General features: G+C 36.3%; 1 protein-coding gene across 2 annotated transcripts in view; it reads left to right on the top strand.

Moving 5' to 3' along the window:
* Positions 1-6,286, top strand: part of SPATA17 (spermatogenesis associated 17) — an 88,533-nt gene extending 82,247 nt beyond the window's left edge. For both annotated transcript variants that reach the window (XM_063391056.1, XM_063391058.1), the window contains one exon: positions 3,653-6,286. In XM_063391056.1, coding sequence (XP_063247126.1) covers positions 3,653-3,733 — 81 coding nt within the window. In that variant the 3' untranslated portion in view covers positions 3,734-6,286. The remainder of the gene's footprint in view (positions 1-3,652) is intronic.
* The last annotated feature ends 8,387 nt before the right edge of the window (positions 6,287-14,673 follow it).

Genomic DNA, 14,673 nt, shown 5'->3' on the forward strand with positions numbered 1-14,673 from the left:
GTTCTTGCTTTGGTCTGAGGCAGCTGACTTTCTACTTCATTAAATTTCCAAGAAGATACTCGATTATAATTCCTATCTCATTTCGAACTGCATTTTTATATTAGGGGATATTGTACAGTACTCTCAAAATTGCTTGGAAAGAATATTGTTCGTACAAATTTGTTTCTAGAATATCACAGAAGTCATTTTCAAAGGCCTCCAAACCAATATGAAGGTCTACAAGGTCTTGTTCACTTGCCAGCATTTGTACGTGATCTGTATTTATGTAAGTCTGCATAGTCAGATGAAAAATGTCTTTGGAATTTGCTTTAATAACATTCCAAATATAGACTATGTTACCATTTGGCAAGTCCAATCTATGACATCAGAGTGCTGATTGAGACAAATCTTTGGTGGCTTTATGCCACCTTTTTTGACTCCATTGTTTCAAACTGATGAGCTCACAAGCTCAAGTAGTCAGATATATTGAAAGGGTCCACAGGTCTTCTTAAGCTCTGTCAGTCGAACTTGAGTCACTTACAGTTTACTAGAGTTAAAGGAGTCAAAGCCGGACAAGTTTGAAAGGGAAACATTATAGTAACTTTGTTTGGGAATTCCGAAGTATGTCTCAGTGCTGAGAATTACAGGTCTCTGATGCTGAGAATTATATGGCATGATTTAAGAATGCATTGTGGAAAAATTCCATAAAGCTCAGCTCCATGCTCCTGTGGTCCCGAGAGTACAAAACTATAGGGTCAAGCTCACCAATATGTGTGAATTCATATTTGTAAGTCTATTCATTCTAGCTACCAACAGAGAGAAACTGATGGTGAAAATAATTTTGAAGAAGCCTGTTTTTCTCCACTCACAACCTATGTTCTTCAAAAAGATTATTTACATAACTTCATAACTTCTATGCTATGTAGCAAGCATCTTAAATTCAAGATGATTCCTATCGGAGTCAATGAGCTTTTTGAGATCATTGATCTCAATGATCATGAGATCATTGTGCTTTCCTGCATGTTTTGAGTGGCCATTTCTCCATTACATTAGATGGATGTGAGAACCTGGCTCCCAATTCCTCTCCCTTTATGCTGTGAGGTAGATCTTGCAAGGCCAGATGGTGTTTTCAGGCCTTACTTTATCTCTCTGTAGAAATCTGATAAAAATCTTTGTCTTCAAATACAGAAGAAATAGAAGCAAGATCTATTTCCCAAAAAGTTATTTATATTTTATATACACGTATGCAATTTTTACCTACTATACATTCTAAAATTCTTTAATTAATGTAACTTTAAAGCCAGCATGCTTTTATTTATCCATCAGACTCTGTAATGTTTCCTAAGTCTGGTCAAACATAACTGCTGTCGTCATAATCAGAGCCAGTTGCTTAAATGCTCAATTGTGAGTATCTAGTGGAATAGTTTTAAATAACAAGATAAACAGTACAGCTGCCAAACCAAAGTAATCTTACACTGAGGGGGCGTGTGGTACAAAAATTTCCTCTTTGTCATTTTGATTTGAGTTTGAAGCTGGACCTGGGCTTAGTTCCAGCTCAAAAACACTGTTCACTTCAAAGACTCCTAAATCGTCCCAAGGAGCTAATTTTGGCAGCCAATTGTTTTTGTTTGGCCAGGAATCCTAATAGCAAAAGCCGTCTGCTCCAGCAAATGAAGATCTCTGCAATGCCCAGCCTTCCCATTCCTGATTTTATCCTGGTATGGGGGGTGCACAGGTTTCACCGATTTCCCTGCCTCACCCAAATTTACCCCTTGTTAAACTGTTCACGTTTGTTAAGCCGTACGTAACTGTCCTGAATGTTCATTAATAACATACTTTCTGTTTAAAAATAATGGATAACAGGTTCTACTCTGAATTACTGCATAATCCCAAATTACTCCTGGATTATCTGCTTGCTCTCTCAGCAAATAGAGCTCATTTGTTGATTTTTCTGTTCCCGTGAACGGAATCAGTCTGGGTAATTTACTGAATTAAATATAACTAGCTTCACTTTAGAAAGAAACCATTTGCAGTTGTGTTGGAGAGACTATAATATTTATTATAATAATTATTTGGACAACTTTTCCTATGGTAACAAGGTGCTTGTGATACTGAACAGACACTGAAAATTAGAATATTGTGCCATTCTAAAAGTTTAATATGAAAATATGCAAATAGGCTGTTTCGGTTGAATAAGAAATTGGCCCTTACAAGGCATAGAAAAACATTAAAAAGTAAATCTTGTGAATCATTTAGGAATGGGATAGTGCTCACTTTGACATCATACATGGATTATTTAATTTTGAATGTATGCCTACCTCACAATTTTAAGATTTATGGACCACAGTTTTGGAGGAACCTTAGTAAACAATTTTAAGTTTGAGACATAAGAAATGTTATGGTCTCAGTTTGGCAACATGCAGTGCAGATGAAATGCAGATGGACCCAGTGAGTGTTTGCATGAAGCTTACTAGAAGTCAGAGGTGCTCTGTTGATAAAGATACAGGTGAACTGTGGTCTGTGAAGTAGCTAAATCCAAATTGTCCAGGGAATGATAATTCTCTTTCATGTCATTAAAAAAAAAAAAAAAAGGTTTTTTATTCTCTTTTAAAGAGAAAATGAAACCTTTCAAATTGGAAAATGCATTGAAAAGATAAAACTTTTCGCTTTCATTCAGTCATGGCCTTACACATTCCATGAAGATGTTTCAGTTTCGTCCACTTCCACAGAGCTACTTGTTAGCAATAGAAAACAGTACAAAGTATTCAGACCAACTTCTTAAAAATAAAATCATCAGATCCTAGAAAGCTTTTTACTGTCTAAAAGCAAAAACCATTTCAATGCAAACTAAGTATTTCCTATTGTAATACTAGCCTCAGTACTTCAGGTTAAAAAAAATTATTAAGAAAGGTTTAAAACCTTGATCTTAAATATTATGGACCTGCTAATCATTTATCATGAGTATTTAGTAACAAGTAGACAAATCAAAATATGGTTTAGAACACTTAGTTTGTTTTACTTTCTTGTTTGTTGACTGAATTAACATTGTACTTTTAAGGCACAGCTTCACTTGTGTTTCTCTTATTCAATTTAGATTTTTAAGCATTTGCATTTAAAAAATTGAATATAATGAGTAAGATACTGCTTATAACCAGGGAAAAAAACATGTTCAGGAATCACCCTGCTTCTCTTAATCAATTTCTTGCCAGTAGTACTTATTTAATATGTATTAATTTTTTTTTATCATTTCTTATGGAGGTTTTTCAGTGCCTATATTTCAATGTTAACCAGGGTAGAAAAGTTGAAATATAGCAAGGCTATTGCGCTTTCTTTAACCTGCCTGGTTGCCAGGGAGGAAAATAAATTTCTGTATACCATGATTTGCCAAAGACTATAAAATGTAGTTTCTAGAGCAGGAAATTTTTGCAGTTCTTATAGTTGCTGACAGTTTGAAATACATGTTTGTTTTCAATTAAATGTATTCTTTTGCTTGTCTTCAAGGTAATATTCATATAATATAAAAATGTATATTTAATATTCACTATTTTGCAAGATTTGAATTTTATCTTATATAATAAAATGTAACTAGAAGACAATATTTAGAACTCTAAAGTATTAAAAAAGGCAAGCCCATTTAAGCCTAACATAATTTTTTTGTCTCTCTTTTCTTTAGGACTTTGAAACACTGTTTTCATCGATTGTTCTCTTTGAAAAGTTTGGAAAAACTTATTCCAGCACTGGTCAAATGGTGTAATTGTCCTGGAAACTACAAACCATAAGACACATAAAAAGTAGTCAATAAGTGTATTTCAGCAAATACACAGCAGCATGTTGACTGAATGTCCCATAAAATACTCTTTTTTTTGATGTATACTGTGTCTGAAGTAATTTTAATTGATTTCACTTGAACTTTAGGCAGTATGACTTCCAAGATTTATCAAAATTAATTATTTTTAAAAAAAGTATTATCTTATGGAAGTTATTTCTGGAAATGCTGTATTTTATTTAGTACAAATAATTTAGGTTACAAAACCAGAGTCATCGAGTAAAATCCTCAGAATCACATTTATTTATTACACTTTTGTAAGTGACATTAACACTAAAAAAGAAAAAAAGTGTAAAATTTATATCTCTTTTTTTCCCTCAAAACTATAAATGTATCTGGTTCCTCACTATTGTTCATCATCTTCAGTGTTAGATATCCTTGATTGACCCATGACTTCAGAAGTACAGGACAGGCATTTAAAATCCTGTTTGCATTTCTGTGGGTGAAAGAACTTCAGTTGTGAATAAAATAGAGTTCTGAAAACATATATACCTTATTATTAGGTCAGTTTTTCTATTTCCATTTCATTTTCTTTATCAGTACCTGTGCATTTATTCCTATCCCGTGTGCTGTGAGTACAAAATTGTGTCATGCTTGGTCAGAAGAACATATTTGATGACATAAAACTGATGCTTGTTTCCTCTGAACTGATGCTGTTCATTAGCAAGCAGTCCTGCAAAATATTGACTATCCTCAGAACCCATCCACTTCAAAAGGCTCAAAGAATTCAGCATTATGGGAAGATCTCAGCATATCTAAAGATCAGATTATAAGCTAGTTCTTAACATCATGTGAGAGAATCTTTACATGAGTTTTATGCTGCATTTCCCATGATACCGTATTTGCTTTTCCTATTGTTTGACTATATTTGAATCAAATATATCTGCTTATCTGTTAATCAGTGGTAGGCTTTTATATTACTAGCTTTTTTTAATGTGATTCTTCTGGCCCCTATAAATGTGAAGAAAACCTCAATGTCAGTTTGTATGAATACTTTCTGTACCTGGTCTAGTGGAAGGTGTGCCTGCTCATTGCATGGACATTGGATCTGGACAGTTTTTAAGGTCCCTTGCAACCCTAGCCATTTTCTGATTCTATAAACTAGCAGTCAGAAATTTCCCTTCTGTAGGTTTTCACCTGATAGGCCATGTGAAAAATTTTACTGCTACCACACACCAGAGTGAAAACCTTTCCAACTCCATTCCAGCAGGTTGCAAGAGCAGGCCCTGGGCTGTACTGGTATTACTTTTTGGAGTTTGTTATTTTCAAGCTTTAAAAAGTTTATTTCTGTTAGGAGAAATTAAGTCTGGGAAGCAGGACGCAGCTAGTGGCTGAGTTTCCCAGGTAAGATTTAATATTATCCAATGTATGAGAGTGCTTTAGTTGTTCCTGGAAGGGATTGAACATGAGACATTTTTGCAAAACTGTTGATGAATAAAGATGGGACAGTAATTTTTATATGTGGGAGCTATCTATTTGATTGCTTCATCTTTCAGGTAGTTCATCACAGTAATTCACCCTGTGTTACCTCTTTAACTTCATACCACAGTTTCCCATCAGTCCGATTAGAAACGGCAATGCCTTTATCAGATTAATCTTTCTTTCTCTTTCTTCCTTTCAGCATCTCTGACCCCAGGACAAAGCAAAGCCTCCCCCACAGCCTGTACTGCAGGGTGGGAGTGCTCTGGCTGAGGGGCCAGAGAACAGAGGGAGGTTAAACCCAACACTTCCAGCTGGAATTGTTTCATACACACACACCTTCCCTCCTCTTACCAAAAAACCCCCAAAACTTTTCTGTTTCTCAGTGGATAACCAGAAACATTCTTACACAAAATCAGGTCTGTTTATTATATTAGATAAATAAATATCCACAAAATTAATAAAGCAGCAAACATATTACCTGTGAGGTTTGGATTTTGGGCATCTTTTGCAAATTATATTTCACAGGGAATCCAATTTTCTTTATCTGGAGTTCAAACAGAATTTATGTCATTCATGGGCATATAGCATCCAAATTATTTTGTGTGGCCACAGTATAATCCCAAAATCCTTTTATTTCTCATTCAATACATTCAGCACTTACTCATTTACATTTACACAAACCATTTGATAATTATTCTAGCAGGACAATTTTGTTTTTCTGTCTTGCTTAAATGAAAATGTTTGCATGTGGCAAACTTACAATTTTAACTAAAGCCAGTTAAATCTAAAGCTTTGATATTTCTATTCACTGCAGTAATATAATGAACAAGACAGGAAGAATTTCGATTATATCATTGTGTAACCAACTGTCAATATGAATACTGATTGTGTAAGTAGTTTTACTTTACTCTTGTATAACTTTCTTCCTGATATAGTTTATCCTTCTGCTTTAATTATCAGATTTCATTTTCTGGTATATTTGACTATTGTATTTTTAACATTTTATATACTCTGGGTTTTCCTCATTAATAAAATCGTTGCTTTATACTGTGCTATGTACTTCAGAAAAGACATTTCTGTCTTGTAGGAGACAATAAAATCTATTCTCACAGTACAAAAATCTTAACACACAGAATGGCACAGGGAAATAAGGCACCAAGAAATGACCTGAGCACTCTGAAAATTTGTAAGGGACTCCTGGACCTCAAAGAGTCTGTAAGACTTGTAGCCTCTTAGAAATGTAGTTGGCTATGACATTTACCACAACTCTCCCAGCAGTAAAATCAAAAACAATCACTGTGATGATAGGAAATAGATAAATATCAATCTTTGGAAAAAGAAGGATGTATTTTAGTTATTTGTAGTTGAATAAATGTGCATAGTAAAACATCCATAGCCAAACTCTAGTAAAGGATGTGATTGCTGTTTTCTGCAGTAACAAAATATGGCCTTCAGCATGCACCAAGACAAGAATGTTTCTTGATTTCAGCAGCAGAAAAGTAGTTTTTGTAATTTGAACTGATTTAGTTCACATCTACAAAGGAGAAAAAAAAACTGTTTGGATTTTTCCTACTGCATGTCTGCAGAGGCTTAAAAGACCTTCAGAAAACTGGGAAGAGCCTGTCCTACCAGCTTACTCTGAGAGCATCTCATGATGTGTCACTTAGATATTTTGTCTTACATACAAAATCCTGGAACACAATACTTTGATGGCACTTATATCTGAGCAATTTTTATAGATCATAGATCTTGAGAGAATCAAATCAAAATGTTATTTGATTTGTGTGGGATGCACTGGCCTACATGCCAGGTGCTAAGCATTCAAAGCCTCTTTGCACCTCCTTGCTAATGACCAATGATCCTTGGATTCAACCACCTGTGGGGATGGCAGGGCTTGTAGAAAAATGCAGGCAAACGCATGAAAAAGGAACAGCTATGAGCAAAAATTGGCTCACAACCTGTCTCATCCTGAGATGCTTCAGGTGTATTAGAAAGTGTCTGGTAACCAAAAATATCTGCTATTACTCAGCATTAAAGATCCTTCAGTATTGCTGCCCAGTAGTTTGTTTAACTGCTACATAGCTGATGTTGTAAATACAGCAAAATCTCTTAATTTAGGTAATTTAAGAACTGCCTTCTGGGCTGATCCAAGATGTTCTCAATGTTGTCAGGGAAAACATTTAGCTTGCAATGCCCTCTAGAGGCAGATTTGCCATAGTAGTGGTGGTGTCTGCAGATAAGCTCTTCACTTTTGTGGTGTGGTCTGGAGCTTTCAAGAAATAGGTTTGGAGGTTTTTTCTTTTCTTTTTTTTTTTTTTTTTTTTTTAATTTAGCCACATGTCACATTTCTGTAGGAGCAGAGATCTAGAACCTTTATGGGCTCTGCAACTGATCCACATGCCTCATTCTGGGCTTGTACTGCAGGTGCTTCCAACTGAGGTGGGGTCATACTTAAACTGCAAAGCAATGTGGTGATGCTTGAAAACAAGAATGGAGTTTGACACACCAATGCTTGGCTTTTAATAACACTGAAAATATCCAAATTCAAAATATTTCTAACAGCTTATTGTTGTTGCAGATGATGTGTTCGCCACATGGCTTCCATAAATCCGTGGCTCTCAGTTTAGTGAATTTAGAAGTTCTGCTTAGTTAAATGGGTTTCTCTGTCTTTTCCTGGAATCCATGTTCTCCTATACACAGAATAGCAGAGACTGAAAAGCAGAGGAGCATAATTCCTTAATATCAAAATCTGGGTTGTCCCATACTGAAACAGAAACACTACAGCTATAAAGGAGTCACATCCATATAATCCAAAACAGAGTTTGAGCCTTGAAGCTTTTATTTGTCTTCATTCATAAAATATTTTTTGGGATGAATTTTCTTTCACTGGTTGACAAAGCTTTCTGGTAGGCCTGGGAAAATGTCAGCAAAGAGGCTCAGGCAATGCTGGCTTGGCTTCATATTCTTCCATCTTTTAATAGTTCAGCTCATTAATGAGAAAATCATCTGGCTGCTGGCACAATCAGATGCAGTCACTTATCAGTACATTGAGTTCAGTTTATAGTACTCCGATTCATATTCATGATCAGAGGATGCAGTGGAGCAATTCATTTGTGCACTGCTGCATTAAGCAATCACTGCCAAAATGTGACATATTGAGAGTTTGCATTAAACTGCTTCCTTTGAGTGAAGAAAATCGCAAGTGCAGAAATCTGTTGAGATAAATCACTCAGTCACTTCAAGAAAAATGTTGAGATTTCATGTACATAACACTTAGTTTAAAAAAATCCATTTACTGGTGCTATTGTACATGTGACATGGTCTCATCCTCAAATGCAAGTTTAAATTATTTTAGCAGCTAATAACATGCACAAACTAGAACAGAATTATCCCAAACTGAACCCTTTTTTTTACTCTTTCTTACTCTTAATTTATTTTTGCTGTGTAATGAAAGCTAAGGTTGTTCTTGTTTTGGCTGGAGACACTCAACAATCTCAAAACCCCAGCCTTTTACATGGTGTATGTCATGGTACAAATAAGGGGCACTTACAGTCTGGACATTCTCAATTACTCACTTTTTAGGATGGGACAGTGCTCATAAATTTTAGATACATACATCTTGTGTACTGTTGTGAGAAGGTGAGGCCACGTTTAGCCACCTCCTCACTTATTCAAAGTTTGTAGCATGGTGTAGTGGAGATTCCTCATCCACAGGCTTCGCTTGATTCTATCAGATCATTTTCTACTGTCAACTTTTATTGACTTTTTTCAGCTTTATAGTCTGAGCTTCTCAGTGGTAAGAAAGAGAGAGAAAGAAAGGAAAGAAAGGAAAGGAAAGGAAAGGAAAGGAAAGGAAAGGAAAGGAAAGGAAAGGAAAGGAAAGGAAAGGAAAGGAAAGGAAAGGAAAGGAAAGGAAAGGAAAGGAAAGGAAAGGAAAGGAAAGGAAAGGAAAGGAAAGGAAAGGAAAGGAAAGGAAAGGAAAGGAAAGGAAAGGAAAGGAAAGGAAAGGAAAGGAAAGGAAAGGAAAGGAAAGGAAAGGAAAGGAAAGGAAAGGAAAGGAAAGGAAAGGAAAGGAAAGGAAAGGAAAGGAAAGGAAAGGAAAGGAAAGGAAAGGAAAGGAAAGGAAAGGAAAGGAAAGGAAAGGAAAGGAAAGGAAAGGAAAGGAAAGGAAAGGAAAGGAAAGGAAAGGAAAGGAAAGGAAAGGAAAGGAAAGGAAAGGAAAGGAAAGGAAAGGAAAGAAAGGAAGGAAGGAAGGAAGGAAGGAAGGAAGGAAGGAAGGAAGGAAGGAAGGAAGGAAGGAAGGAAGGAAGGAAGGAAGGAAGGAAGGAAGGAAGGAAGGAAGGAAGGAAGGAAGGAAGGAAGGAAGGAAGGAAGGAAGGAAGGAAGGAAGGAAGGAAGGAAGGAAGGAAGGAAGGAAGGAAGGAAGGAAGGAAGGAAGGAAGGAAGGAAGGAAGGAAGGAAGGAAGGAAGGAAGGAAGGAAAGAAGCTGTGATCACTCATACATTATCAAAACAGGTGCTAAATTTTCTTTGAATGTGCCCTTAATGTAGTTTCTCGTGCTTGAGTAGGATTGTTCTTGGTTTTTCTCATTGTATTTTCACCAAAATCTGGTCCAATGAATCACTGGTAAGAGAAGGAAATAGGCATAACATGTTAAAAAAAAATGAAATGGGCTACTCATACTTTATATTTTTGCAGCAATAGCAATTTCACTCATGCCTAGTAGTCACCTGTGTTTTGGCACTGACCACACAGTCGCCAGCATGGGTTTCTCTTTATTTCAGAAGGCATTTGCTGGCTTCATTTTTCCTATTTTTTAAATCCATGTCAGATAGGTACCTGCTAGGAGTCATTCACCCCCATGGTTTTCTTTCTTTGTTTGAGCTTTGCTTTTATCCTTCCACTGGATCCATTTCCCCTGCATCATAGGCTACTTCTACTCTATGCTAATAGTGGCATAAAAAATGTTCTGTGGAAATTGCTTAAAGATCAGTTGGGGGTAAAAAGCTCAAATCTTTAAAACATTTTGTGTTTGCAATATTTCTCTCCCTCTTAAGATCCTGTATCTCCTCCACCACCAAGTGTTGCCATCTGCAGATGAGAGAAGAATTGGTTTCCCATCAATCTTTTGCTCTAGACAGCAGAGCAAATGGGGTATTCTGAAACAGTCTGTGTGGCTCTTAAACAAAACCTGGACATTTATTTGAAACAGAAGGGGCTTTCTGACTTCCCCAGTCTCCTGAAAAAACCTTTGACAGTGCCATAAACATAATCATTATGGAGCTCTTAGTCTGACTAAGTTTATATCTTAATCCCACTCAGAATATATCAACACGTTATATTTTCTAAAATTTAGAATAATACCAAATCCTACTTAGTCCAGATGATTACTTTCATTTTTCAAGTACCTTAGTTATCTAAGTAACTTAGGCCTGTAAGTTAAATTTAAGTTATAAATTAAGTTAAATGCTGTTTAGTGTTGTTCCTTTGCTAAACTGTTAAATTTAAAAGTCAAGTTTAAGTACTTTTTAGTGCCTTTAAGCCTTTAGAGATTCCTTTTTGTCCTTGCTTTTTTGTCACATGTACCTGAGCACCCACCACACCCCCCCCACCACACCCACACACAGAGTTCTTAGTTTATTTCTGTTTTGATTGACTCAATTTTTTTTTTTGTTGCTTTTTTCCCTTGGAGTGCCTAAGCCAGCTCATAAGTGGCAGAGCAAACCTTTGCCAATGAACTCTGTCATGCTCTCACTTAATATTGAACCAGCTTTTTACAGATCCCCTTGCTGGTGATTCTTTAATTGAACTCAAACTCTTGTTTGTAATGCTGGGACCATACTGGGGGCTACTGGGAGCAACCGGGAATAGCAGATGTGCATTGGAGGCAACTGGGATATACTGGGACTGAAAGAGATCATACTGGGGGCAACAGGAATCATGCTGGGGCAATTGGGATGATTGGGAATGAGGACGCTGAGAGAAACCTGGGAAATGCTGGGAGTTAGGGCTTAGGTTGTGGTTTGGTTTAGTGTTACATGTATGTGTGTATATATATTTATATCCATACACACTTGTCCAGCTGTCTGCCCGTTACATTTGTGCAGGGGTCTGTTATAGGGATAGATATTGCTACAGTTTCACAAACGTTCATGTGTCTTATTCAGAATAGAGCCTCTTGTTTGCTGCTCCTGTTTGTGATGTTAAAAGAAGAAGGGAAATAGTTCAGAGGGAAAAGAGAGTAGAAATTTGAGAGCTGTTGCAAAGGAGCAAAGAAAGTAGTGACTGGAAGAACAGTAGAAACTATGTTGCTTACATAGACCAGCTAATAACATTTATTTGAAATATTGGGAACACTTTATCCAGGCTTTAAACAGGAAAATGGAAGAGAAAGGACTGTTTTGGGCAATGGTATGAGTCACTGAGTGCTTGGTGCAAGGCAATAATGGCAGTAGTTCCTTATCTATGCACAGTGACTCAAAGCCAGGTCTCTGTGGTCGGGAATTCACTGTCATGCTGCCCATGAGAAGGCAGGAATTGTGACTGAGACCGCGTTCCATTGCCTGGTACCACAGCTCCTGCAACTTGTTAGTTCGTCACTTGCAGTCTAGTGACAGGTGAGGAGGATGACCGTGACAGACAGCTGTGTCTGTCAGCATCGAGAGAGAGCTCGTGTCTGACCTACTTCTGGCAATGATTAACACATGATTTAGCTCTCATTCACTCCTATTCATGGTCATATATCTCACAGCTGTTGCTGAACACCAAGAATCGGGAAAGGGTTTTGATGACTCTATACAAATGCATCATCAAACGGTGAGATTTGATCATTTACAATAACAAGTTATGATTCTTGTTAAAAAAAAAAAAAAGCTTCCTCCTGTTGCTCTGAAGTTTTTATTTCTGTTTATCTACCAGCACATTTTAGAAATGTTAAAACAGTGATGGTGTATTTAATTTCTCATAAAAGCTATCAGTATGCTCATTTAATTTCTCACAGCTCCTATGTGTTGAGATGAAACCTCCTAATAATAATCAATCTAATAATTATCTTTGAGATGTTTGAAAGATTTCCAATTGTGCGTATTCTTGTTCAACATTTTATTTTTACAGTGGAAACTGCATGATTCCTTCTCCAGTATAATTGTACCAAAAGAGACAAGATGCTTTTGCTGCATCAAAATTTAACATATTTAAATCTTTGTCATGATAACAAAGGAAAATTTATAAATCTGTGGCCAACTGGGAACTAGCTGTGCTGCAGTAGTTCCACATGCATGGACTTAAAAATTCATAGCTTTGTTAGGGATAGCATGTAGAAGTTCATTTGATGTTCAGTAGCAGCCCGGTAGTTGACCACGTCTGGACTGGGAGAGTATCCCCACTGGCAGGTTTACTTACCTACCTATCTATTAACTAAAATATAAAGAAGAACATTGTGCAAGCATAGCCCTTTTGTGGGAGGTTTTAGAAGCTCCGAGTAAGGGCAGGTGTATGTGAGGGTTTGAATATTAACAATTTGCTCGAATTCAGACAGTATTACAATTTTTTAAAATCTCTCCCATGATACTATCTTGGGATCCCCACAAATGACAAATATGAAATCTGGCTCTTTTGAGTACCTCTATTTCTGACCCCTGTAATTTTCTTTCATTTGCTTGGTTCTGCTTCAATAATGATAGCTTCAAATACCAAAAAATTTTGACCGTACCTGCTCACCTCTCACTCATCTTTCCTTCTGCTCTGCAGAGATCTGACTGATATAGACAAATTTGTAAAGGTCTACATATGTAAAAGATTTTCACAGCTTTTCTTGCTGAGGGCATTTAAGCTGTAAAAATGTGTTCTTACATCATAGGGGTTTTTTTGAGAGCAGATACAGAACTGGTAAAGAAAGTACAAGTATTTATTTACAAAGCCGATTGTATTAATGGGTGAAAAAATTATTCTGATAATTTAAGAAATTAGGAAAAAGTGAAATTTGTGTTTCAGTCTTGTGAATGTTTGATATAGTTTTGTTATTCATAAATTTTTCTCAAAGTCCAGCTGCTCGGCAGAAATAATAATTTACTTTTTTTATATAATTGTAGGTTTATGTCTACTTGGGAAGAAAATAATGTCTGTGCCAATGATTCTTGAGAATCCTTTCTTCTGGGGAATCTCAAATTCTATTATAAATATGAAGAGCTCATATAAACAGCTGAAATTTGGAAGACTCAGATTTTCTCCTCATTATATGTACATAAAGATAGATGGAGTGAAGATTCACCTTGAACAAGTCACTACTAACCTTCTGCTGAGCTTCAGAACTAGTAGGCTGCTCCAGTTTTTACACTGATAAAAGGAGTCTGGCCATGCTGTTTTCTCAAAATATGTTGATAAACTGTCTCTTCACAGCAAGAACACATTTAGCTGATACATCTGTTACTCAGATTGTCACATAGAATTAGCAAATCAATTCAAATATTAAGTATTTTATTGCTATCTAGGAGTTAGAAGCAAGGACTAGAGGGATCAGTCTTGGCACTTGCTATGCAGAATTTTTAAATGAATATTCTTAGAAACAACTGAGTAATATTCTCTAACAAGAGAAATTAGTTAAAGATGGCAAAAGGATTTTGCTCCAAATTTATTTTTTTTTTCTACTTAAAATTTTGTAAGTAGAAAAAAATATCTTTACAAGAGAGATTTAAAATCCAGGTGAGAAAGGATGTCAGGGTGATGGGGTAACCCTGGTCAGGGTCCTGCCTGTGGGCCCAGTGCAGTGGTTGCCTTGGTTTACTGGGCTATTCAGACACTGTTTGCCACCCCTTGCCATGAATCATTTCTCTGACCTCAGAGGGAGCAGGTGTGTGTTTTATGGCTCTCCATCATGGGATGATGAAAGTGTTTGCAAAATTGGATATTCTTAACACTTTGCAATTTTGACAGAGCTGACTTTTAAAAAAGTAAACCTAAAATCCAACATTATAGAAAGGGAAAAGTTGCTTCTATGTCACCTGTAATCAGAAGATGAAAATACTTTATTCATCCTTGAGATCCCAGTGATACCCCTTTTGACAATGAAGCTTGCTTGTATTTGTTAGTCAGTGATGGATTCTAAGACAGATACCCTCTCTGTTTTTATGCATGCAAGATAATAATCATGTTGATTTTTTCCAAAATATAAAATACCTGTAACGATGACCAAATAATCTGAATCTTTACTTGGGGACCTGAAGTGGAACGTATCAGAAAAGAGTTATGTGCAGAGCAGAGCAAATTTTTGTGTGGATCTCTGTCTGTTCCATTGAAAAACTATAGCAGGGAGCCTCAAGAAAAGATCTCGTCTTCCCTTGGCCACAATTTATATCTTTTCTCAAAAAAAAACCAGGCAGGAAAAGTAGTGATGCATGTCTGATATTGATGGAAAGCAAGTATGTACCTCATCCATTGAAAACATTGAT

The sequence above is a fragment of the Prinia subflava genome, chromosome 2, assembly GCF_021018805.1.
Source record: "Prinia subflava isolate CZ2003 ecotype Zambia chromosome 2, Cam_Psub_1.2, whole genome shotgun sequence".
NCBI lineage: Eukaryota > Metazoa > Chordata > Aves > Passeriformes > Cisticolidae > Prinia > Prinia subflava.